The sequence below is a fragment of the Rhizomucor pusillus genome (assembly GCF_041956525.1).
Source record: "Rhizomucor pusillus strain CBS 183.67 unplaced genomic scaffold VTP01scaffold_28, whole genome shotgun sequence".
NCBI lineage: Eukaryota > Fungi > Mucoromycota > Mucoromycetes > Mucorales > Lichtheimiaceae > Rhizomucor > Rhizomucor pusillus.
In genome coordinates this window covers 154,406-179,038 of record NW_027192170.1, presented here as the reverse complement: position 1 = coordinate 179,038, position 24,633 = coordinate 154,406, and the positions used below count along the sequence as shown (strand labels likewise).

The following is a 24,633-nucleotide window of genomic DNA, read 5'->3' as shown; positions in this document are numbered from 1 at the left end:
CGGGAGCTCATCGATGAGATTCATGCGGGTCTGAAATTTATAATAGCGACAGCAGCGAGAGAAAAAAATAGCCCGTTTGTATCTTTTCCAACAAACAACAACAACAATGCCGTCTGCCAAAATCGCACCCTCAATGCTCTCCTCTGACTTTGCCAACTTGGCTGCGGAAGCCAAGCGCATGGTCAAGAATGGAGCTGACTGGCTTCACCTTGGTAAGAAAAAGGAGGAACGCGCGTGGCGTATGCCTCGTAATCTCGGTCTAAGAAGCTTTGCATTGCTGATTGACTTTTCGTAGACGTTATGGACGGGTAAACATCAAAGCAGCTCATATTGTACATTATAAACAAGTTCGACTAAAAAATACATGTATACCAGCCACTTTGTGCCAAATATCACTATGGGTGCACCTATTATCTCCTCCCTTCGTCCACACACCGAAGCATATTTCGGTAAGCTTGCCTCAATATACAGTATTCATGTATTTCTAACGAGACATTTATTAGATTGCCACATGATGGTCTCTGAACCGTTGAAGTGGATTGACGATATTGCAAAGGCCGGTGGCCAAATGTACTGCTTCCATCTTGAAGCAACCAACGAACCTCTTAGAGTAATTGAAAAGATTCACGAAGCTGGAATGAAGGCTGGTGTAGCTATTAAGCCAAAGACACCTGCTGAGGCTGTCATGGGCGAAGTTGCTGAAGCAGCTGATATGATCTTGGTCATGACTGTTGAACCCGGTTTCGGTGGACAAAAGTTCATGGCAGAATGTATGCCCAAGGTATACGCCTCACGTTGTACGATAAGAACAATATAGTTCACGATTTCTAATTGTCTCTTTTTGTTAGGTGGAAGCTCTCCGGAAGAAATACCCCAACAAGGACATTGAAGTAGATGGTGGATTGTCCATGGAAACCATTGACACTTCTGCCGAAGCAGGAGCCAACGTTATCGTTGCCGGCACCGGTATTTTCAAGGCCGAGAAGCCCAATGAAGTTATAGATACTTTCCGCAGCAAAGTCAACGCTGCACAGACCAAGTTTGCGCAAGCTTAGATATTATTATTCCTGCATTAAAGACAAACAATATCCTTTCATCGATTATATATCATTTGCGCTGTATATCATATTTCTTATTAGCTGTTGACACCAATGACATGGTCAAAATAAGGAGCCAAGCAACCAGCCGAAAAGGACTCCAACTGTTGGGAATGTTGATTGAATTCTTGGTATCGATAACAGAATGCTGCGTTGTTTACTCATTCAATTTAAGGTCTGCATAGCAATCGACTCTTTCCCACAACATTCAAGAGTGTTTACATTTTCCATAACAATAGCAAAGTATGTACAACGTGGCAAGAACCTGTAATGCAAAAATGCTGCCATGCGACAAAATTGCATGATGCACATGACCACACAATTTGTAACGGCTCGCTTGCTACCCTTTTCTCTCTCTCTCCCCCTTCTTTTCTCTTTTATCTGCCTGAGGCAGTGCTCGTCTTTACTTCCTGTCTATACTTGCTAACAGGAGACCTAATGTAGGTCATTCGAGCATGCTGCTGCATAGACGTTGTGTCATTCACACCACACTGCAAATCTGTACATAGTTTGGGATCGAGAGTCGGAAAACGTTCTCTACCCTTCTACTCTTCGTTTACCATAAACTTGTATGCATGATATGAAGTTGGTATACTTTATCGCAATGTTGGGCAACTAAAGTATTATGTCTGGTTGGAAGAAGAAACGATACAACCCTCGCTGCCGCAGTACTGAATTTAGATAAAGAATGGATTTAACCAACAGCCAAGGTACAGAATCTGGTGAATAGGCAGATGGTACTCTGTTTCATTCATTTCTGTATTTAGCTACAGGCATGGACGGCTTCGAGCTTGTGAATTCGCCACCACCTCAATCTGACAGCAACGTGAAAAGAACTGCAACGCCGTTGGAGGAGTCGCCGCCGCAGGTAGATTTGGATGAACTATCCCTGTCTCTGCAGCGATCATTGCTGCCAGCACGCTCCGTTGCATTCCGTGTACTATTCCTAGGCCATCGTATTTCACAACGGCAGAAGTCGGTCGTGCTCAAGAAAATTGGTCAAGGTATCGCTGCCATTCCTGCTTTGGGCGAGACAAATAGGAGGATACCTGATGGAGCGCCGCGGCATTTCCGAGAAAGAACACACAATGTGATTATTTTGGATGCGTTCAATTTGGAGCCGGTTGAGACTTATGAAGATAACGGTCTGCATGTTATCGAGGCTGACTTTATGTGGAGCGATCCAAAGATGGCTGCAGACGAGAATGAAGAGCTTGATGCGTTTATAAACTATCACTATGGTCCAAAATCATCGTCCTCAGCAAGCGAAAACGATTCTAGCATGAATCACAAGGGGATAGATCTGGTCATTTATCTTTTCAGTGCCGCCTCTGCTGTGTACGATAAGGCCGTAGAGAGAGATATGCGCGCGCTTGCTCGTTTGTCTGCGCTAGGAGTGTACACTTGGCCCATTTTAGCAGGGAGACTCAGCAGATCACAAGAGCACCACCGTCTGCCCGGAAGTAATAACAGCAGTCGACCACAGACAAGAAACAGCAGCTTCCGCCGCGCCGCATCTCCTACCTCGGCAACTCCAACTCCATCGTCATCCTTTCTTGCCCGCGGAAGAGTACTAAGTGGTGGAGGGTTTGAAAACAGCATCAGCGAACTCTCGTTCCGGCAAGAACATGAGAATCACTACTGTGAATTAACTGCACTCCAAATGGCACTAAGCGCACAGCTTTCCAAATATCCTATCAAGACAGCCGATATTTCTGGCATAAATCCGGAGCGCCCTCGCTTCGCTGCTGCTGCTGCTGCTGCTGCGGTGGAAGCAACGACATCTCTGGCAGTCCCTGCATCATCAGTTGATTCACCAGAAGAATCCGCTGCAACAGTATTTCTAACCATCGAACAATTTGCGAATATCGATCAGGCAGACATGTACCGGATACTAAACACCTGCAAATCCTACGACGACGGAGCAGCGACAGAAAGGCAACCACCGCCGCCATCGTCCTGGCCGCTCAAAACAATATTCACTTCGTTGATAGGTGATAGCTTCAGCCGAAGAGCAATAATGTACCTGCTTCTAGCGACAGTCCTGGCGTCATCCTCGTGTATACGCAAGACTACGCAGCCGCCAGAAACGTGCGTCGCACATCCTACCCTGCAGCAAGCCATCGTCAAGCTGGATCCAATGTGGGAAGTGCCTGACGAGTATTCGCTTCGACACTTTTTTGTCGTCGAGCTGGTTCCAACCGTCCAGCTTTGGAGCAAGAATACTCTGTGGAGCAACGAGGATATCAAAGTCACAGTCAATTCTTCTTCGACGATAAATCAACAGTACGGCATGTCATATATACCTGGCACGCAGTTTAAATACTCGGCAGATGTGCCTTCACCTTGTCTCCTCAACAGCAACGAGGATTTTACCGCTACTGTAGAGTGGACGTTGTATCATAGCTCGACTGTAGTCAACGTTGCACAGGTGAAATTGTATCTGGATATATGCAAGAGCGTCGATCAGGGCAGAAGCGACCAAGACTACACGCCCGCACAGTTTGCAAACACTAAGAAACGGATGGTCTTGTACACACCGCCGTCGTGGTATCAAGAACAATGGGTGAAACTTCTATACCATGTCAAGCAATATTTTAAGGAACTGCGGAAACATCTGAAGCGATACTTGTAAAGAATATAAATGTACAGAAAATGGGAACTTTTGACTATGCAACACCGGAGGTTTCTCCCCCTTTTTCAATATGCACTTCAAAGAAAAAGAAGGAGGAAGAAAACATTCTATATATGAATATATATTACAACCTTTTTGCTGATAAAAAGAAACATGTAGCTACAGAGAAATATTTTACACACGCAGTCTTAAGTCTAGTAGTCGTTGTAAACTTTGAGGTTGCCGGCAAGGATAACTGCGAGTCCGATTGTCAGGGCAGCAGTGGTGGCAATGTATGCGGTTACAATGATAGCTTGTCCCGCGATCCTGCTATGCAATCTCCTGACAATTGCTGCAGTTACTATACCTACAGCGATGCATAAGAGTAGACACATATATTCTGCGACAGGCACAAACGTCATCCGATAGTAGGCACGGTCATACTGGAACCCGATCGCAGCAGCAACGGCGAAAGCAGCGTATGCAGCGGCCATCAAGCATGGATATTGTTTTGGAATGGGAGTGTCGTAAATCTGGTTCGTCAGAAATATGATCACAAAACCATACGAGAAGATCTGCCACGCCGTGCCTGGCTGACAAATAGCAGTTAATGTACCATGCACAAATACCCAGGTTTCTAGCAGCAGATTCCACGATTTGTTACAATGGCTCTGTTTCGGGAAAATTGGCATCAGCATGAAATACAAGGTATCGAAAGCGTACATACCGTGTGAAGAAAGCTGGCAGATTGCCACAACAAAAGACTTTGGTACAGAAACCCTCCAAAGTGGCCTACAGTACCCTCCTGTAAATAAGATTTATATATTGATTCGATTGATCAAGAAGCGCCGATATATTCGTCACATACTGCTGGATGATAATGAAAATTGTAAATAGTGCCAAAACTCATCACGTAGCCGTGGTATTTTTTAACAAAGTCCATAAACTCGTTGAATAAGTCTGACGAGCGGAACTTGCCATAATTGAAAGCAATGCCGCGTCTGTTGAGAGTCATGTTACGCAACCAGACCATATTTGGCACGCTAAAGTGGAGAACTTCATGCTTACCGAGGTACAGCCAGCAACAGCGCAACAATAAGTACAGCAATGACAGAACCCTGCGCAGTTCCTTCCGATACATCAATCGCCAGTCCATCGTAAAAGAGATGGCCTTGGAGGAGTTTATATGCCATCATGAATGTGTTGAGATACACCATTTGCCAATTCCACCAACGATACTCGTTGCTCCATGTGCTTTTGCCTATCATCGTTCTTTGTACTTTGGCTAATATGTACCATTGGCCTAATTGATGCACTGCGTAACCAATCCATGTACTCAGCCATGTCCATTTTGTCGGCTCAACAAGTCGCCAAGCGTATGCGAACGGTGTATGTCGACCTATCCAGGTCGGTGTTGGCTATATGGTCGTTATCTACTTTGCTACCGAATAGTTCACTTACCGTTCACAATGCGTGAGCCTCGAATGAGGAATCGGCCCAAGCCCATTTCTCCTCGAGCAGGACGGGCATTGTAAAAGTCTGCCAAGTTACCGGTAGACCAGAGCGCTAAGCATGTCACTAGAGCAGCGTATACAAAAGAAGCAGCAATGTAGAATGCTATCCTCCGTTCTAGCCGTAGAACCATGTATTATCCTGACTGGAGGTCGTGTGGTTCACCTGTCCTCTGTTTTCAATCTCCTTGTGCGACGCCGAATTTCGGTACAAGCACTCTTGCTTGGCCTACTCTGGTGTGGAGCTATACACCTTTTCCAAAAATTAATGTCGCTGCAATTTGTCGTTTTGGTGTATTAATGTATTATAAAATTTCACAAAATGCGACATTACTTTTGGGAAAAAGTGTTATACAAAAGAAGGCAGCAGGAACAACTGTTTTTGGTGCAGGCTATTGGCACATATCCTCCATCGCTTCCTTCCTGCCTTACTTTCAAGCTCTTACAAATTGCTAATGCTTATCCAAACTTCCATTTGCACTTGACAGTTTCCGCCGAATTATTCTGAGAAAAATCGTGGATGGGAATAAGCAAGCAAATAGGTAAAAGGCTCTCGAATATGGAAGTTAAGTAATTTATAACGAGACATGCTGTGTATTACATGAGTGCAAAGAAATGTCACCAGATACACGGGCACTGCGCCGAGGATTAGGACGACAGAAAAAACCCGCAAAGGCAGTACCAAGTTTAATCTTTCTAAAGGGATTACTGTGTAGTACTTTGGCCATTCCACAAGCCCGCTTGTGCAAGTTAGATAAAGAAACGGCGACGGCGGCGACGACAGCGGCAGTGAGGTAGAGTGTCATCGTGTGTGTGTACATAACCTGCATGTGAGAGAAAGTGTGCATTCGTGCGTATATAAATGTATGTGAGAAGAAGAAGAAAAAAGAGGTAACCGTAATGCTTATATGTGTGAATACTGCGCACACACACACACAAGCGTGCGTGCGACGGAGTGGGGGATAATAGAGGTAGAAGAATGGATGGAAGGAAGGAGGCAGGGATCGGTTTTGCAAGATAACAAAGCTGAAAGAACGAATCTACATGACAACGCAGCACTTGTCCGCACCATCGGTGACATCGTGGTCATCTTCGGGTGATAACACTTCCTTGTTGAAACGTCGGATCTCGCGGACGACGGTGTAGAATACTTCGTCGACGTTGATGCGCATTTTGGCTGATGTTTCGAGGTACTGGCATCCAAACTGCTTTGCGAGATCACGGCCCTCCTGCGAGGATATTTGACGCTCTTCGTTCAAGTCGCACTTGTTGGCAACGAGGACCATGGGGAAGGTCTCGCTATCCTTGACGCGGGATATCTGGCGATGAAATTCGCTGACTTCGTTGAACGACATGCGAGAGTTGATGGCATAGACTAGCAGGAATCCTTCCCCGTTGCGCATGTATTGCTCCCGCATAGCACTGCGGAGTAGATTATAAGCATTTAATTTATTTGCACTTGCACATCTTTAATTACCTGTATTCTTCTTGACCTGCAGTGTCAAGAACATCCAGCAAGGCGGTCTCTGAATCGATCACACACTGCTTGCGATAAGAATCTGAACAGCACCAGGCGAATAGCTTTTAATTTCCCCTAGCACAAAAACAAAGAGCTTGGTGTTTCTGTTACCTTCAATGGTGGGATCGTATTCATCGACGAATTGCGACTGAATAAACTGGATCGTAAGCGCAGACTTTCCGACGCCTAGGGAAATACGTATATTTGTTTTGCAAAAGTATACGAGACTTAGTGTACGATCGAAGCGGGAACGGCAATGGATTTGAGTATCGCACCTCCTCCACCGACCATCACGAGTTTGTACTCGCGGGCAAACGGCGCCTTGGACATGTTGGGGTACAAAGAAAAAAAAGCAGAAAGAGAGTGATATTCGCTTGGGAACAAACCTGATTTTAAACAAGGGAAACATTTTGGCTTAATCTGTCGGGAATATTTGACCTTCCCCGATGCAAACTTTAGACAACGACCGCCGCCCGCACACCTTCCCCTTCTTGTTGCTACACAAAAGTACGTATGCTTTGCTCGGTATATCCCGTTGCAATTTAGGATACAGCATCGAAGAATCACCACAGCAGCGAGTTGCTCTAAAGTTCTTTTCTCTAAAGGTGCTTCTGCTACACACTTATCGATGCTACGGCGGTGATCAGAAGCAAAAAAGCACGAGTGCTAGTAGCACAATTCGTAATCCCCGCTACATTCGTGTTCCATCGAAATTATTGTCGATTAGCTTTCTTCTTTTCTACAACTGTCTGACTGACTAGCATGATCTTTTTTATCTCGCTGTTTCTTTCTCACTTTATTCCCGCTCTCCTCCGCCTTCCTAATACAACTCGAACCAACGTCTTGCCTATGCACGCAAGTTTGCTCAAATTTCGGCCCTAATTCCTACCAATTTTCTCAAAGGAGCAGATGAAACATTGTGGCTTGTCAAGAGAAAGGTCCCTGCCAAGGTGCGCGTTTGCCACCCGCCGGCCTGTCTGGAAAATATGATGTTGGCCCCGGCAACACGAGCACGTGGCAAGAAAATGAACGTGCATTCCCTGTGCGACTATATCAGCCGTATTATGTTTATCATTATACAACGGTCTATTATTAAGTCTATAGTTTACTGGACGGGACTGCTGGTTTGAAGGACAATTGTTGTTGCTGCTGCGTCGTCGTTAGGTTAGAAGAGGAGGAGGAGGAGGATCCAGGGGAGACAGATGCAGATTGCAGTCTTCTGCGTTCGTCCTGTTCCGCCTGGCTTAATCGGATAACACCTTCCTGAGATGTAGTAGCTACTAAAACTCCTTGGCAGTTGTAAATGCGACCAAAAGCGGTTCCTCTTCCGTCGTTGGAACGTGGGCTGTGCAGGTCATAGTATAGCCTGTAGGTTTATTAAATGCATCATCAGCCACGCGAGATTGGTGCCACAGACGGACAGATATGATCTTCTTACCATTCATCTGCGCGCGTCGGTGCGTGGAACCATACAGAGTGATCAAGACTAGTCATCATGCCAATACGTCGGCCGCTTACAAGTCCGTTGGCACGCAGCGCCGTCATGAGGATACCGCTGTCTGATGCGTAAGCTATCGTGCATGCATGGATGGCAGGATCGTCTGTCGGAATTCTGCCTCGAACTTTGAACCATTGACCCTGACGACGAGGTAACATAATAATAAGCATACAAAAGCGTGGAATACCATGTCATGGTATTAGCTTACTTGATGTTCGTCCGCTTCGGCTTTTCCTTCAATAAGCTCCTCCACAGTCTCCGTCCTCGTGTTGCGGAACTCCACTGGCGTTACCTTATAAAGCCCATTGAGTCGTCGAATAATTTAATCTTGAGTCCGAATCTTGCTTAGAAGCAAAAAAAAGCTTACGGTGCGCAGATGATTCTCGAGTCTTTTTCGATATCGGGATGGAATCCGCTCATCGTTGACAAGCTGTTCAATCCGCTTGTTGGCTCTAATTTTTGCGTTGTTGGTGGTTCACATGATGGATCAAATCACGTGGGGCATATATCTTTTGCTTACGGTAACAGCGATTCTGGCTCTGGTACATTATCGGGCATAGGTGTCTGTTGCCAATATCACAAGTGAATCATTTTGTCATTTTTGCTTACTTTCTTCAGGGGAGACAGTACATACCTGATGCTCTAAAGTCACCGTTTGATCGAATTTTGCAAAGCTGCATAAGCAAACAATGACTTTTTTGCCTTCTTGGATGCCATGAACGATTCGTGTAGCGTATGTCCGACCTTCACGGATCCTGTTGACTTGGTATATAATTGGAATTTCGGCGTTGCCAGGTAATATAAAGTAGTTGTGCAGAGACTACACAGAGGGTATAAGTCCAACCATACATTGCTTATCATTGCTTCGTCATCTTACATGCACATGAAAACCGTCAGCCACCGTGTTCCACGCCGCACGCAACGCTTGAGCTACCAGCTGTTTTGTACATTAATCGATAAAGAAATAATGCGGGAATCCCGCGTGAGGATGTTTGCATTAGCATAATCATGAGGCTGCCTTCCCAAAAGTGCATGAAAAATGTCACTGCTGCTGCTGTACCTGACCACCGAATGCACCTCGCGATCCTGCAGGGTGCCAAAGATCTTTACTCCGGTACAGATCTCTATCTAACTTTTCGACCGATAACGCTTCCATCATGCGCACACCGTCCTCCTCGTCTCCGGATACTTGATGTGCCTCCATTGTTTCTCGAGCATTGTTGATAACAGCTTCAGCTGGATCGTCTGACATTTTATTTGACAGGCAGGAAAGAAAGAAAAGAAGCGGGCGGAAAAAGGGGAAGAGGGTATAATAGCAAGCAAGCAACTCACAGGAAAAGCAGGCATGTGCTTGCTGTGAGATTCGGTGGGGTTCTTTCTCATTGGGCGACGCCAAAAATGGATGACTAAAGATGTATATTTTGGATGGATTGCCTTTCCAGCCTCACAGAACAGCTGTAGAAGTCGTTGGAATACTGAACATCCGCCCGATACTTTCTTGTCCCCCGTTTGCTGACCAAGCTCCTGGCCCATCAAACTTTCTTCTTGGTCGGAAACGCTGCTGTTGCTCATGTCATCATGTCCCCCCAAAGGTCGTTGGGATTATCAAAGGAAATCAGCCAATCAGAGCGCGTATTAGTTGGCACTGATGTCAACCAACCAGCCTGGTCCTCAGGGCGGACATTTCGAGTGTCCGGGGCGGGACAGTGGAAAAAAAAAACGGGTATTTAGTGGCAATTTCGACCGGACAAGCGTCTGCTTCTTCTTTCACCTTTCTTTCTTACAAAATAACCATGTCTGTCCTCGACCAAATCAAGCAATACACTACCATCGTCGCTGACTCTGGTGACTTTGAGAGTAAGTACACCGCTGCTGCTGTTGTCAGACCCAAAGTCGCGCCCGGTAACTGACGCATTGGTAACTTGTATAGCCATCGCCCAGTACAAACCCCAGGATGCTACCACCAACCCCTCCTTGATTCTTGCCGCCTCCCAGAAGCCCCAGTATGGCAAGCTCATTGACGAAGCTGTTGCTTACGGCAAGGCCAAGTCCAGGTAAGAAGAACAGAGAGCGCGTTCGGGAGTCGAAAACAAGGTGTGCAGCAGGAATACTAAGGTTTGGCGCTAGCGATGCTTCCGAACAGCTCGAGTGGGCCATGGACAAGCTCTTGGTCAACTTTGGCAAGGAGATCTTGAAGATCGTTCCCGGCCGCGTTTCCACCGAAGTTGATGCCCGTTTGTCCTTTGACAAGGATGCCACTGTTGCCAAGGCCATCCGCTTGATTAAGTTGTACGAAGAAGATGGCATCAGCAAGGACCGCATCTTGATCAAGATCGCCTCCACCTGGGAGGGTATCCAGGCCGCCAGCGTTCTCGAGAAGGAGCACGGCATCCACTGCAACCTTACTCTCTTGTTCGGTTTCCCTCAAGCTGTTGCCTGCGCTGAAGCCGGCGTCACCCTGATCTCTCCCTTCGTCGGCCGTATCCTCGACTGGTACAAGAAGAGCACCGGCAAGACTTACGAGAGCCACGAGGATCCCGGTGTCTTATCTGTCACCAAGATCTACAACTACTACAAGCAGTACGGCTACAACACCATCGTTATGGGTGCCTCTTTCCGTAACACTGGTGAAATTGAGCAATTGGCTGGTTGCGACTTTTTGACTATCTCCCCTGCCTTGTTGGCTGAATTGCAAAAGGACACCAAGCAGATCGCCCCCAAGTTGACCGTCGAGTCTGCCAAGGCTCAGCAGATCCCCAAGGTCAGCTACTTCAGCAACGAGAAGGCTTTCCGCTGGGACATGAACGAGGATGCCATGGCTACCGAAAAGTTGTCTGAGGGTATCCGCAACTTTGCAAAGGACGGCCAGAAGCTTGAGAACTTGCTCAAGGAAAAGTTGTAAATATGGTCATAGTCACATCCCCTCCCGTATAGTACACATCTACGAAGAACGAACAAAAAAAGAAGAATATTCACAAGTCGCCCGTCTATCCGTCTCTTTCTCTTTCTCTCAATGTAACTCCGTATCCCTTTTTACTGAAATAAAAGAATCATATTCTTTTGTAACGAGTACTTCTTTCGAACTACTGCTGCCCTCAGAGAAGGCCAATCGGATTTTTAGATCCTCTTTAGGGATGGAAAATTGCGGCTGATCCTTGGTTCCGGGACCTGTCGACCACGGTCCTTTTCGTAGGGTTTCACTTGGAGCTTGTATCACGTATGGACGGGCATCATGGTTGAGATAAACAGCAACGGTAACTGGGGTGGGGTGCAATGTATAAAGTATTAACAAACAAGAAAATTTCGTTGCAATGCTAATAAAGAAAGGGAATAATGGTCCATCGACCGCGCGGGAATGCAGCCTTGTACTTGTCACCAAATGTCTTTTGGTACCAAACTCGTGTTTCGCTTGCTGTGATGGAGAGGTTGATGACGGTCCAGATCAAAGCACAGAGTAAAACGCGATTTTGGAATCTATGCAAGATACACAGCGATGCATAGATCAAGATATCTGCGAGATAGTGCGGTGCCACGATTGTTTCAAACCAATCACCTCGTGGAATACCATACCGCTGCTGCTTGCTACTGCTATCGTCGTTCCTTAGGGATGCTAGGATGCAGTGACATGCGTGTTGGTGCTTGCTGGCATAAATAAACAATAGAATGGCTGGAATTGCACATGAAAGATTTAAACCTTCCTCGTCTTTGAATCCAAGGTTGGCTATTCCTTCTATCCAGGTCGCGAATACCACTGCACCATAGAATCCGAGACCGGCAAGGTAGTGGAATATATGCATGCGTGCGGTTCCAGAAGGTCGCTCGACGTAGTAGCTCTCGTACAGACGACGAGCCAGATGCGCGGTGAACAGATGGAGTGATGCTAAACACTCTGTGGCACGCACGCGATTACCGTCCTGTTCAACGTCGTCCCACGTAAACAGTAGCTTTAGCAACGGACCTTTCACTTGCGCCCAGTGCCATGTTGAGATCTCTAGACAGCAGTACACCGCAAAAGTAAAGCCAACGAGGTAAAAGTGCGCAAACCAAAATTTCGGTACGGTGATTTGAGCGAGTCTAGATTCGAACCATGATCGCGGACGATCTGCTGTACTTGAGAGTTTGCCGTAAGCCAGGACGGACGCTCGAAGCGGTGGAAGCCATTTTGCGAGCAAACTTAATACAGTCAATGTATACAGGCAAAAACAGAGAAAGGATGTGAGATACATTAGGGAAAGGAACGCGCTGGATTAGGGTGTGGAGGGGAAGAGGTACGGAAAATGGGAATCAATATTGCTCTCTGTCTATAACAGGTCGAGATGTGCGGGGGAGAGGAACGAGTCCTAGTAATACACATGGAGGATACCAAAGGAAATATTGATCAGGATACCAGCAATAATGCCCATCTGATGTCGTCGAGTAAATACAGATTCCTTGAACCAGAACAGGCAGATGACGCCCAGGAAGAATCCGAGAATTAAGCCCCACAGCATCTCCTTGTAAGCGCCATGTACAGCTGAAATTCAATAAGTACGAGATATACGCTAATATTAAACGAACCACGTACTTCCATCTGGTAAAGTTTGCGTGCTGTTGTCGATCCACTGCTCTTCTAAATTTCGTGCCAGCTCCGAGTTTTCTACAATGTTTAAGCATAAATAACAAGGGTTGCCTGCTAACAAACTAGTTCTCTGCTAACCTGCTCCTTCCGTCCCATGCAGTTGATGGAACCGTTCTCTTATTACTTGGATATCTTCCTGTGAAAGCCCGATATCTCGCAAACGATCGAAACCGACAGCCGGTGTCATCTGAGGCAGGTTCTGTATATTCAAGAGCACATTAACACCTATCACTTCTGAAATGTCATGAGCCACCATCATACCGTATTAATACTCGACGCTGCTGCATTTGCTGGTCTCTTTTCTGATAGCGAGCAATGGATATATATTGGCAGTGGTGGTGGTATCTTTGCTTTTGAGTTTGGATCTCGCATAAACTTGCCAAGACCATAGCTAGTAAGTTGTCTAGAGTCTTCGAGTATTCGGCCGTTGTGAATAAGACGAATATTCCTGTCTCGAGCGTGCGCAGCCGTTTGCCGTATCTGAAACGCAATAGCTGCTTATTAGCTGACAGCAACAGAAATTGGATGAGAGTAAGTGTAATTCACCTTTTCCTTAATGCTCGAGACTGTATCCTGCGGCGAAACGCGGAAGACAAGATCTGGTCCTTCATTCGATCGTATACGCAATTCTATATGATCGTACGTTTCCTCAACGCATTCTCGCATAGCAGTGTGTGCTCCTCTCTCTCTCAGCCTGTGAAACTACAGGAGGTTGATGCTGCTGGTGGTGGTGGTGGTGCAAGCAACAATGTCGCCGACTGAATTCTTTCGCTTAGAGGCCAAAAAAAGACGAGAGAGAAAAAAATGCTGCTGTGTTCCTGAGAGTTCTGCTTGACGTTCCATGGCAGACATTCGGTTGCAAGGACTTATTGGTAAGCCTTCCGTCTGAAAGCACTGGATGCTTCGTATGCAAAATTGACGTCATTTTTCATGTCTAGACAATGCTTGCAAGCCAGGAACTCCACGTTTTGACTTGAAACTCGGAAAGCAGATTTGCGATCTTGTCAATGAAAAACAAGGCTCCTTGTAAGCATCAGGAAACAACGTTTGGCCGTTAGAGTATATAGCTTTAACAGAGTGCTGCTTTTCTTTTTTAGTCCTAGAATTGCTGCTTTGAAAATAGCAAAGCTTGTTGTTAGCAAAAACGCACAGCAAGCTATGCATGCGCTTTCGGTAAAGTTTTCGCACGATAGTATCACCACTAGAATTATTGACAAATTTTTGTCACTTTAACGTAGCTACTCAACTTGTGCGTCTTGGAATGCGATTATCCGTTCCACTTACAAATGTCAACCGACGAATTTGTCAACGAGATCACAAAGAGGACGCCGCTTATTCCATATCATAACATTGCGCCTGCTGAGACTCGTAAATCAAAAGAGTCGCCCGAACATCCTTGGAACCACTTTGATTATATCCCTACACAGCCATCGACGTCAGCTCGAGTGAACGAGCGCTTGTTATATATGATCAAGGAATGGGCCATTGCTTTCCAACACGATGCTTTGTACAGAGAAGACATGGAACGATTAGTCAAATTATACCATTGCTTGAAGCAGTTAAACTATCCCTTTCCTGATGTTTCTGACTCACCTCTAGTTGCAAGCTTCACTGCGCCGGTACACTCTACACTTGTTGCTGTTACATTGAAGCATAGTCTCTAACTCCTTATCGTGGATATAGAAATTGCTTACTCCCGATGAAATGCTCGAGAAAGCGAAAATGTTCCTGACAACAGTGAGTATATACAAACGGTATGGGAAATCATTTTTAGAAAGGGTGCTTAGCAGATTATGAACAGAAATTCCACGAGTATGTACGAAGAAGCAAATCGCCTGATGACGAGAATACACGAATTGCGAATGATCTGCTAAAAAGCATCATTACCGACGTAAGAAGCGAAGGAATAACTTATTTGTGAAATTCTGTGAAATGACAATGGACGCCTGTAAAGGAGAAACATCAAGAAGCATTTACAAAGTATAAGGAAGAACGGTTCCCTCAGATGATTCGAGGCATCAAATGCAAAGCTATCGTGCTCTACGAGCAACTGGAAGCTATGAAACCAGAAGACAAAATCGATAAACCCATGAAGGATTTGCACAAGGTCCTTTGCAACGCGCAGACAAAGACCAAACGCATGTTATCCGACGAGAATTTTGATCTCCAAGGTAAAGCTACGAATTTCACTTGTTTTAAGACAGGCAGTGGCTAATGAAGGGGTTGTAGATCACGTTAAGCCTTTGGATGCATTGATCGATAAAGTATTGGCAAAATATTCAGATATTGAACAAGGAATATACAACACGAGTTACGATATATTCAACAAGAGCCATGTCCAAGAAACGACATCGATTACCACCACCTTCGGTTCCTTGATTGACCTTGAAGACCAAACATCACCCGTCAGCAGCTCATCTTCCCCTCCCGAACAAATGAAACCTCGCTTCGATGCAGACATTCCCGTCTCCAGAACTGGTACGTGATCATGCGAGATATGGAAAAGAAGCAAAAGAGAGGCCTTGCAATTAATGCCATTGACATCTATATCTAGTCACCCTAATTGATAAAAATGGACTGCAAATCCATCTTGAAATATACGAAAATAGTACCGATAATTCGATGAAACTCAAAGCATCATTCTCCAACCAATCTATTGCGCCGATGGAAGAGATGAAATTAGACATGACGGTGGGAAACGTAGGTGGAAAGTGAATCTCTCGGACACATAATGTGGCGATATATTTACATACGATGTGTAGGCCATGGCTGTCACTATGGAGCCAGCATCTTCTTCCGTTATCCGACCTAAATCTGTAAAAAGTGTACACCAGAATATCATCCTTAGTAATATCAAAGAGGTAATAACGCTCTGCCAGTTTATTTGCAGACAATATTCTCTAATGTCCATGTTACAGAGGCAACTCCGTTGCACATACAAAGTAACGTACTATCAGCTCGGTGTTCTTATGGAGCAATCCGGGGAATATCAAGAAAATTTGTAGAGCATAATATACACATCAATGTTTCATTCTAGTTTTTACTGCCATGTTCAAAATTTTAAAGTTATTAAATCCTTACTACTTAGCGCCATTGTTTCATATGCAGAATCCACGACTGTTGGTCTCAAGTGACCTCGAAACATGACATTTTACTGTACATTATTTGTTGTGAAACCATTGAGGAGCGCAAAGGGACAAGAAATTTTAGACTGGACGGAGCTTGCCATTCACAACAGCCAACGTTTTGCGGGACCATCGTATCATAAGCGATGCTGGAAAAGAGGATGTACATATTTCGTGATCTTGATCAACATGCGAGGCGGTCAACTATGTATCCATGGTTGCTATTGTATTTTCCCATCAAAACTCATATCTTGCCCCACCAGGAGCATAGGCACTCGATGCAGCTCAAGATCCACGATTTATCCTAGGAGATTCGTAACTAAAGTCATCCGTAGACAACTATAGCTATTGTGTGATTTGGCTCCAAGCCCGTGCATGCATTGAGGGAACAATCAGCTGCCCGGTCAACGTAAACTCTGGACTTTTTTCATTCTCCGGCTTTTGTGAGCAAGTTTGCTGCCGTTGGGCCCCTTTTCGACGCTTTTACCGCCTGTCCTAACTTCCTCCTTCTCTCTATTTTTCATTGCATTGCCACAACATTGAGTAGACTCACTGTGCTACTTGCTCTCTTATACTGTAAACTTGTTTATACTTGATTACCTTTACGCGTGACGAATTGTAGCATAAAGCCATGGATTTGCGAGTCGGTAACAAGTACAGGATTGGACGTAAAATCGGCTCTGGCTCCTTTGGTGATATCTATCTCGGTATGTGCTCCACTGCCGCTTTTCCGCCAAGTCCCTAGCTTACATGTGAAATAATTGTATGTATACAGGCACCAATATCATTACGGGAGAAGAGGTTGCTATCAAGCTTGAATCCGTCAAGGCAAAGCATCCACAGCTTGAATACGAAGCCAAAGTGTACAAAGCTCTATCGGGTGGCGTAGGTGTACCATTTGTGCGATGGTACGGCACAGAGTGTGACTACAATGCAATGGTCATTGATCTATTGGGACGTACGTATGAATATTCCAGCAACATTGATGGGTTTTGCGATAAAACTGACAAAAAAATCCTTTTAGCGTCTCTGGAAGATTTGTTCAACTTTTGCAACCGCAAATTCAGTCTCAAGACTGTACTTTTACTAGCCGATCAGATGGTAAGGATGGCAAAAGAAGATGGGTATTCTCTGTAATGACGTTGAAACTGATGTTTATGTTTCTGAACTTAGCTATCGCGCATTGAATATATCCATTCAAAGAACTTCATTCATCGTGATATCAAGCCTGACAACTTCTTAATGGGTATTGGAAAACGCGGCAATCAAGTCAATATTATTGATTTCGGTCTCGCCAAGAAATATCGTGATCCACGGACGCATCTGCATATTCCGTACAGAGAAAATAAGAATTTGACGGGTACAGCACGATACGCTAGCATCAACACCCATCTGGGAGTTGGTAAGATTTTATCTTGGCAATTGGAAGGCAAAAGATAGGATTGCATTGACGGTTTGGTTTGCTTTTTTTTAGAACAATCACGAAGAGACGATCTTGAATCCTTAGGCTATGTCTTGATGTACTTCTGCCGTGGTCAATTGCCGTGGCAAGGTCTAAAAGCAGCAACAAAGAAGCAAAAGTACGACAGAATCATGGAGAAGAAAATGACGACGCCCACGGAGCTTCTGTGCCGTGGATATCCGAGCGAGTTTGCGATCTATTTGAACTATACACGTTCTCTGCGGTTCGACGATAAACCAGACTACAGCTACCTGCGCAAACTCTTCAGAGATCTCTTTGTGCGAGAAGGATTCCAATACGACTATGTATTTGACTGGACTGTATTTAAGCCTGTAAGGAAACCGGACGAAAATGGCGGAATATGATGACGATGATGATAATGACTGACAACCTTTGCTGTATTAGGAGAAGGACGGTCATCAGCAGCAACAACAGCAGCAGCAAACCGGCAATGAAGAGTCTGGAAACCACAACGAAGCAACACGAGCAAGCCAGAGAAGGCTGGCACCAACAGGTCAGCCGGTAGCATCTTCATCACGCGTGGTCGCGCCTCCTTCCGGAATCCCAACCGATCCAACGACAAACGTTTCCTCGTTCCGTCGGTCCACTGGTGTATTACCGACTCCTGCAACACGCAATATACCACCAGCCAATGTAAGAAACGACGTATGATTTCAATGTAGCCTGGAAGATCTAATGTTTTCCTGATTTTAGCCCTAAGCGGATGGTGATTACTGCCATGCTCGAACCAGCCCTTCTATTTCTTTTCCTCTCTGCCTTTGTGCCTTTGTCTACGTTATACCGATCATCATTTGGTAATTGGAATATTGGTCTCTTTTTTGTCCTTTTTAAACGTGAGAGGAGAATCACGATGAATACATAATGTTTTTTCCTTTTTCCTTCTTTTTCTTTTTCTTTTTTCTTAACTTTTTCCTTTTTTCACTTTACATGTCTATCTTTTTTTTTCACTCGAGCTTTACCTCGTATCAATAAAATGGTGTATCGCTTTAGTGATGTCTCATGCGTTAAAATGCGATGAAGGGTCATGCTACCATTCGGGGAAATTTATTGCGCATCATGGAGGCACCCTTTCTTCGGTGCTTGTTCCCGTTGCCCTCCAGCTTGGTACACAAAGATGGTCTGCACGGAATCACTGGCCTCATCGAGTCGCACCGCACAACAGGACAACCTAGTCATTGTGTCGCCCATGCCTATACGTCCCAGGGCACCCAAGCTGCAGGAGGCAAGGTAACGAGATTTTGGGAACGAATGAATTGCCATGCCCTGTTGTGCTAATGATTGTTGCTTTTGCTTCTTCTTCTTCTTACTGCTGCTACAACAGCGACGATATTCAAGCTGAACTTTTGACTATTGTGGGCAAACCACCATCGTCCCCATTTTGTAACGTGATGATATCGCCTTCACCTGTATACCGTACATTGAATCCTTTACCGCACAACACCTCCTTTGCAACCGCCGCCGTCTTCACGGTAGTTGCTGCTGCTGCAACGACTGCTACTACTACCAAATCTGGTGCATCCGAGGACGTTGCTGATTGGCACCCAAAGCAACCATTTATGACCACGAGACAGCGTTCACACAGCGTAGGTGATGACCGTCGCTTAGCAGCAGCAACCGCTTACTAGTAGTGTGCTGCGCTTGCATGGTGTGCATCTGTTTTCTTTACTGTACATACTTCCACCCTCGACGTTGTTATCTTTCTGTTTCTCGCTCTTCTATATCTTTGTCTCCCTTTGCCCTTCTGTTTATTTTTTTGTATCGGGCTCGTCTCTCCACCCCTTCACTGTAAATTCCTCTCTCCCCAACCTCCCCAAATAATCTCGACTGTATAAAGCGAACAATCCTTACACCCAAGTCAGTTACCTTATCAAATGCTAAATTGTGGTCAGTTTGTCGATTATCGTTGTTCAAGCACAATTGTTCCTTGTTCTTCTTGTTTGTAATATAAATAACCAGTACTAAAATTCTCCGCAGTTTTTGTATGCAAGAAATAGAGAAATCACTTCAATCCTCTACTGATGGAAAAATCAATTCGGTTAAATTTTCTGCCTTGTTGCTATGGCAACCAAGTTGTCGGACTATGAATCGCGTTAGGGAAAGATTATTGGGACGCGCGCGCATTGTTTCCTCGCTCCTCTGCGCGTTTCGGTCTTTGTTCTGGTTGGGTACCTTTTTTCCCTGCTTTTGCAAACTTCTCCACCACATTTTAAACTCTCTGCATCGCAATGTCACAACCATACGGCGACGAAGAGGATTGCGGACCGCTCTTGATCTCGCACTTGGAGGTACATGCGTTCTACTATCGTTCTTGGCTTCGCAGCATCGGTAACCTTGATTATTAGCAAAGCGGCATTTCAGCGTCAGATATCAAGAAGCTCAAGGACGCAGGATACTACACTGTCGAAGCTGTTGCGTATGCACCTAAAAAAGCGCTTCTGGCGATCAAGGGTATCTCGGAAGCCAAGGCAGACAAGTTCCTGGCAGAAGGTGCGTAGTAGACAGAGAGAGAAAAGCAAGCGCATGATCTCACACCCTGAAATATCTAGCTGCCAAAGTAGTTAACCTTGGATTCACAACAGCTATGGATGTGCATCAACGACGTCAGGAGATTGTCACCATCACCACGGGTTCCAAGGAGTTGGATCGAGCGCTGGGAGGTGAGATACTACTTTGTCCAGATCATTCCACACCATTTGACAACGTTGACTGACGGTTCACGGCAGGTGGCATCGAAACTGGATCAATTACCGAGATTTTTGGAGAGTTTCGAACAGGGAAAAGTCAACTGTGCCATATGCTGGCGGTGACAGCCCAGGTAAATGCAAAGTGGGTGGGAAAACTAGTCTGTGTGGAGACACTCACTGCCGTTTTCGCATCTAGCTACCAATCAGCCTCGGTGGAGGACAAGGCAAATGTTTGTACATTGATACTGAAAGCACGTTCCGACCTAGTCGTATTTTGTCAATAGCGCAACGGTAATTGATTCGTAAATATATTAACCAGTTATACTTCATGTCTGATTTATATCGTTATTAGATTTTCCCTCAACGGCGAAGAAACTCTTGATAACATTGCATACGCTCGAGCATACAACACTGATCATCAGACATCTTTGCTTATTCAGGCTGCTGCGATGATGGCTGAAACGAGGTCAGTGGATTTTCGCGGATGCAGAAATACCGTCAATTATGCTAAACCAAGGTTGTTTTGAACAGATTCTCGGTGCTCATAGTAGATAGCGCAATGGCCTTGTATCGCACTGATTACGCAGGAAGAGGAGAATTGGCTGCACGGCAAACACACCTGGCTCAATTTTTACGACACTTGCAACGACTAGCTGATGAGGTACGTGTATACTGAGAGGAAACGTGAGCATCGAATAATGTCTAGTCTGACTACGGGATATATTGCTTAGTTTGGTGTAGCTGTTGTCATTACCAACCAGGTTGTTGCACAGGTGGACGGCGCGGCATCCATGTTTAATCCGGATCCCAAGAAACCGGCCGGTGGCAACATTATCGCGCATGCATCGTGCACACGGCTTTATTTGAAGAAAGGGCGGGGCGAGCAACGTATCTGCAAAGTATACGATTCACCATCTTTGCCAGAGAACGAATGCACTTTTGCCATTCTGGAAGATGGTATTGCCGATGCAGTCGAGTAAAGCTTGTATCTTCTTCAAGCATTATCCCGTATAAGGACACCATTCCCCGCCCCCATCATCCTCTCTTTTTTAACTTTTTTCCTTCTTCATCCATCCTCCTCCTATGGCAAGATTGGCATCCTTCTTTCCTTCCGGATCGTAACAGGTTTCCCTTTGATGCATCCATTTTTAAAGAAAAGAAGCACACACTGTAGTACATTTAGCACACATTCCCCCTACCTTCACGCAACAATGTTACTGTAAATGATATAATTTTCTTCCTTTAGCAGAGTTGATATCCATGTGAAAGATATAAAGTTTGCACTTGCTCCTTCTATTATAGCACGGCACCGCCAATCTGCAGAATTGAGTTTTGCGCGCGGCCGAACGGACAGAAGCAGATACCTGGAATATCTACGTATGTGTTTATGGTCATAAATATTGATACTATATTAGCACTGCTAAAGATGGTTATAAAGACGAGTGTAGTAGCAATGAGGTGAGCAGGCCTACTAGCGATCATAAACTGAAGGACGGCTGCAAAGTGCACAAGATTCACAGTATACCGTACCTCATATCATTAGTTACCTACAAGGCGGCATGCATTTACAACCTTGCTCGCGCCACCTGAGAAGTTGCATGTAGATCTATATATAAACCAATGGCTACAAAGTACGGCTGAAAGCAGACTTAGCGCTGGTGCAAATGAACGTGCATGAATAGACCACCAGAGTATTTCGAAGTTTTACACACTGACACGGTGAAAATAAACTTCGAGAGGCAAATGGCTAGCACTTGCCCATACGCTGCACTGAAAACCGTCCGCTCAATTAGCACTAAAGGGAGGAAAACACGGTCATTGCATTGTAAGATCAAAGTTTATTTGCAGCAGGCTAGACTGATCACACAAAGCCAGGATTATGAGCAAGACGACGATCACTACAGCTAAAATGCAAGACTGCATTGCTGAGGACTAGCTAGAGTCCATACTTCCATTTTCATTATTTGTTATTATGGGCCAGGAGGGCCAGGTTCCAAAAAACATGGGCTCTGAGGCCCTAAAGTTTTAGAAAAGCAATCGTCAGCATCAGTTTCCCTCACTTGCCGATTTGCTAGTTCTTTTAGTTAATTAAAAAAGAGACAGACCAAAAATTCTGTCCCTTACACCGTTATGCCACACAGCGAAGTTAATCTGCTACGGCGTAAGCGACTGGTCTTTAGCACCAAGAAGCAGCATCAGATTAACCATCCCTGGGGTGGCACAGGTCGATTAAGCGCCTTCATTTGCCACTGTGAAGCGGGAGAAAATGGGTCCACAGAAACCGCCCTTATTATACCTTTCCGACGGCTCTCGGCAAGAACTCGGCGCATAATTATCGTACAGACACCAGAAGAGTAGGTACCGAATACTTGAAATCTGCAGAAACAGAATTTCTCATCAAAGTTACACAGTAGCATATAAAATCCAAAAGTGAAGTTCTTCGTGGTAAGCCTTATTGAAACCTTTTTTGCAAGGTTGCCCCAAAAAAGGAACTGCATAAACTTGCTCTTTTCGCAGGAAGCAATGGAAGAAGTTGAGCGCGTCAGAGGAAAAGAAATCCTGTTAGGATGGGAAAAGTGGTTTGCATGTAGAAGTACATTTCAATACCCTAGCAATGTTTGCCCACACATTCTGTGTAGGAATGATAAGATACCGAACAAAATTGTTTCATGCTCCTTATTCTGAAACACTTCATTCTGGAGAAAGCATAGGTGCATCTAATGTACTTTTTCAATATCATTACCACAGTTTCTGCACAGACATGTCGTGAAATTTGTCCTCTCCAATTGAACTTGCCTTATTAGGATTTCGCGCTCGGCGGATCAGCATTCCATCGTTGCGCAAATCATCCTTCTGCATAAACAACAGCCTGCTCAGACCAACACCGAAATGCAGACTATCTTCGTGAAGCGTAAAAAGCAGGCCACTGACTTTGAGAACAATGTAGAATAGTACATACAAGCATCAGGTCGTTTACTTAAGCCAGCGAAAGGAAGCTGATTGCTATGTTGCTAGCGATGCTATGCATTAAAATGCATGGCAACTTATTACATTTCGTCTGTCTCCTTGGTATGTCAAAAACAACTCGGTCCAACTTGATGTATTCTATGATACAGCGGAAGGCTACTAAAAGACAACGAAGGGCAAAGAGCAAGTACAAATGCAAGGTTTTTGTGCGCAACACGAAACTTACAAATTTATTAGCCAGACCGCGTTTGGCCGCCCTGCTCCTCTTTTGCTCTGTATTCACTCAGTCAAAATACCAATTGCATGCACCCAGGTATCCAAAGTAGATTTTGCCTCGACCCCTTTCCAAGCTCTTCGATTACAGTATGCTCGCAATGCCAAAGCTTCTTTCTTCAAGATATTTTATGGATGACAAGCTCTGTGTACATGCATGGTCTTTGATGCTGTCCACGAAGCTTCATATCTTCGAGGTCTCAGCAGGTATGGACACGAGCAGAGACTCAGAGAGAGAGGCTATGCTGACATATTTCAATTGTTATCTGGCAGATACATCTCTGATTGCTCCCTGCTTGACGTTACTTTCGTTCTGCATGTTATTTATCATCAAGGTCTGATGTATGGAGTATACAATTCATTTAACTACAATGCAGCTGATAATGATAGCTCGGTTTTATTCCAGCATGTATGTCCTTGTTTTCCCTTGCTTGGGTCTCGTTTTCTCTCGCTTTTCTCGGATCCTTAGTACCTGTTCGTCTTCTGGTGAGCAACAACGGAGCAAGAACCAAGGTCCTTGCTGTACAGAGGCACACCAGCACTGTTACCGCTTTAACCTCTTAGCAGGGACGTCAGTATCAACACAGCCTTCATCAAACGTGTGTTGCCTGTACTGCTCGTAGCACCTATCCTGCAAGATGAAGCCATTCAGGTTGACAGTTCTGTGTCAAACTGCCCGGAGGGCACCAATGGCCATGGTACAGGTGGATCCGAGGTCCTCCGTCCCTGCCGATGGCCGATCTTGGAGCTTCCTGGAAGCCCTTCTCTGTGGAACGCCGAGGAGCAATAGCCCGTTACCAAGCACCCTTCCTTCCACAATCTCCTCTCTTCCTTCCATCAACGGCTGGTCCGTGCATCCGATTTCCATGACTTGCATCGACATTTTTGACGACGCATCCAACGATTTTGATATCAGCACAGCATTCTTCCATCGCATACAGCATCTTTGGTCCCAAGCAGCATCTTCTCATCGTATATGTATACATTTTTGCTATCACCATCATCCTGCATTACCTCGCATACGATCGCGTCGTATCCAGCATACTTCACCGCAGCATCATTCAACATCACTTTTGCATACAGCATTTTGCCCGATCGCATCGAATCCAGCATACTCATCATACACAAAATTCTTATGCATACACGGCATACAACATTTTTGATTGCGCACGACATTTTCGGTTATTACACGAACAAATATAGACATACAGTGAAGCCAACTGACATGGTCTATTAAAAACGAA

At 45.2% G+C, this 24,633-nt stretch overlaps 14 protein-coding genes across 14 annotated transcripts; 9 read left to right on the top strand and 5 right to left on the bottom strand.

Moving 5' to 3' along the window:
• Nucleotides 1-106: 106 nt before the first annotated feature.
• Nucleotides 107-1,055, top strand: VTP01DRAFT_6091 (uncharacterized protein; the record flags this gene model as incomplete). Its single annotated transcript, XM_069384954.1, has 5 exons — nt 107-212; nt 296-308; nt 376-449; nt 504-781; nt 849-1,055. The coding sequence occupies 5 exons, from the start codon at nt 107-109 to the stop codon at nt 1,053-1,055; spliced, it is 678 nt and encodes a 225-aa protein (XP_069234791.1).
• Nucleotides 1,056-1,785: 730 nt separating this feature from the next.
• Nucleotides 1,786-3,732, top strand: VTP01DRAFT_6090 (uncharacterized protein; the record flags this gene model as incomplete). Its single annotated transcript, XM_069384953.1, has 2 exons — nt 1,786-1,807; nt 1,865-3,732. 2 exons carry the CDS (start codon nt 1,786-1,788, stop codon nt 3,730-3,732), a joined length of 1,890 nt encoding a protein of 629 aa, XP_069234790.1.
• Nucleotides 3,733-3,926: 194 nt separating this feature from the next.
• On the bottom strand, nt 3,927-5,356 carry VTP01DRAFT_6089 (uncharacterized protein; the record flags this gene model as incomplete). Its single annotated transcript, XM_069384951.1, has 5 exons — nt 3,927-4,382; nt 4,439-4,516; nt 4,580-4,712; nt 4,780-5,110; nt 5,173-5,356. The coding sequence occupies 5 exons, from the start codon at nt 5,354-5,356 to the stop codon at nt 3,927-3,929; spliced, it is 1,182 nt and encodes a 393-aa protein (XP_069234789.1).
• A 906-nt stretch (nt 5,357-6,262) lies between these two features.
• Nucleotides 6,263-7,071, bottom strand: VTP01DRAFT_6088 (uncharacterized protein; the record flags this gene model as incomplete). Its single annotated transcript, XM_069384950.1, has 4 exons — nt 6,263-6,644; nt 6,700-6,781; nt 6,853-6,927; nt 7,017-7,071. The coding sequence occupies 4 exons, from the start codon at nt 7,069-7,071 to the stop codon at nt 6,263-6,265; spliced, it is 594 nt and encodes a 197-aa protein (XP_069234788.1).
• Nucleotides 7,072-7,839: 768 nt separating this feature from the next.
• VTP01DRAFT_6087 (uncharacterized protein) lies at nt 7,840-9,491 on the bottom strand (the record flags this gene model as incomplete). Its single annotated transcript, XM_069384949.1, has 8 exons — nt 7,840-8,107; nt 8,180-8,379; nt 8,448-8,531; nt 8,607-8,691; nt 8,760-8,803; nt 8,874-9,059; nt 9,117-9,176; nt 9,300-9,491. The coding sequence occupies 8 exons, from the start codon at nt 9,489-9,491 to the stop codon at nt 7,840-7,842; spliced, it is 1,119 nt and encodes a 372-aa protein (XP_069234787.1).
• Nucleotides 9,492-10,032: 541 nt separating this feature from the next.
• On the top strand, nt 10,033-11,141 carry VTP01DRAFT_6086 (uncharacterized protein; the record flags this gene model as incomplete). Its single annotated transcript, XM_069384948.1, has 3 exons — nt 10,033-10,096; nt 10,170-10,293; nt 10,367-11,141. The coding sequence occupies 3 exons, from the start codon at nt 10,033-10,035 to the stop codon at nt 11,139-11,141; spliced, it is 963 nt and encodes a 320-aa protein (XP_069234786.1).
• Nucleotides 11,142-11,553: 412 nt separating this feature from the next.
• Nucleotides 11,554-12,465, bottom strand: VTP01DRAFT_6085 (uncharacterized protein; the record flags this gene model as incomplete). Its single annotated transcript, XM_069384947.1, has 1 exon — nt 11,554-12,465. One exon carries the CDS (start codon nt 12,463-12,465, stop codon nt 11,554-11,556), a length of 912 nt encoding a protein of 303 aa, XP_069234785.1.
• Nucleotides 12,466-12,579: 114 nt separating this feature from the next.
• On the bottom strand, nt 12,580-13,523 carry VTP01DRAFT_6084 (uncharacterized protein; the record flags this gene model as incomplete). Its single annotated transcript, XM_069384946.1, has 5 exons — nt 12,580-12,752; nt 12,804-12,875; nt 12,936-13,056; nt 13,119-13,337; nt 13,404-13,523. The coding sequence occupies 5 exons, from the start codon at nt 13,521-13,523 to the stop codon at nt 12,580-12,582; spliced, it is 705 nt and encodes a 234-aa protein (XP_069234784.1).
• Nucleotides 13,524-13,698: 175 nt separating this feature from the next.
• Nucleotides 13,699-15,862, top strand: VTP01DRAFT_6083 (uncharacterized protein; the record flags this gene model as incomplete). Its single annotated transcript, XM_069384945.1, has 11 exons — nt 13,699-13,729; nt 13,796-13,883; nt 13,955-14,030; nt 14,096-14,476; nt 14,541-14,594; nt 14,659-14,748; nt 14,812-15,028; nt 15,087-15,335; nt 15,412-15,557; nt 15,620-15,718; nt 15,776-15,862. 11 exons carry the CDS (start codon nt 13,699-13,701, stop codon nt 15,860-15,862), a joined length of 1,518 nt encoding a protein of 505 aa, XP_069234783.1.
• A 751-nt stretch (nt 15,863-16,613) lies between these two features.
• Nucleotides 16,614-18,164, top strand: VTP01DRAFT_6082 (uncharacterized protein; the record flags this gene model as incomplete). The annotated part of the gene is made up of 7 exons (XM_069384944.1): nt 16,614-16,689; nt 16,758-16,940; nt 17,007-17,083; nt 17,156-17,384; nt 17,457-17,776; nt 17,850-18,098; nt 18,159-18,164. 7 exons carry the CDS (start codon nt 16,614-16,616, stop codon nt 18,162-18,164), a joined length of 1,140 nt encoding a protein of 379 aa, XP_069234782.1.
• A 415-nt stretch (nt 18,165-18,579) lies between these two features.
• Nucleotides 18,580-19,090, top strand: VTP01DRAFT_6081 (uncharacterized protein; the record flags this gene model as incomplete). Its single annotated transcript, XM_069384943.1, has 2 exons — nt 18,580-18,692; nt 18,787-19,090. 2 exons carry the CDS (start codon nt 18,580-18,582, stop codon nt 19,088-19,090), a joined length of 417 nt encoding a protein of 138 aa, XP_069234781.1.
• Nucleotides 19,091-19,690: 600 nt separating this feature from the next.
• VTP01DRAFT_6080 (uncharacterized protein) lies at nt 19,691-21,129 on the top strand (the record flags this gene model as incomplete). Its single annotated transcript, XM_069384942.1, has 8 exons — nt 19,691-19,750; nt 19,808-19,952; nt 20,012-20,122; nt 20,189-20,280; nt 20,346-20,440; nt 20,502-20,615; nt 20,681-20,810; nt 20,881-21,129. 8 exons carry the CDS (start codon nt 19,691-19,693, stop codon nt 21,127-21,129), a joined length of 996 nt encoding a protein of 331 aa, XP_069234780.1.
• Nucleotides 21,130-22,279: 1,150 nt separating this feature from the next.
• Nucleotides 22,280-23,101, top strand: VTP01DRAFT_6079 (uncharacterized protein; the record flags this gene model as incomplete). The annotated part of the gene is made up of 2 exons (XM_069384940.1): nt 22,280-22,503; nt 22,954-23,101. 2 exons carry the CDS (start codon nt 22,280-22,282, stop codon nt 23,099-23,101), a joined length of 372 nt encoding a protein of 123 aa, XP_069234779.1.
• Nucleotides 23,102-23,546: 445 nt separating this feature from the next.
• On the top strand, nt 23,547-24,179 carry VTP01DRAFT_6078 (uncharacterized protein; the record flags this gene model as incomplete). Its single annotated transcript, XM_069384939.1, has 2 exons — nt 23,547-23,596; nt 23,957-24,179. The coding sequence occupies 2 exons, from the start codon at nt 23,547-23,549 to the stop codon at nt 24,177-24,179; spliced, it is 273 nt and encodes a 90-aa protein (XP_069234778.1).
• Between the last annotated feature and the right edge of the window lie 454 nt (nt 24,180-24,633).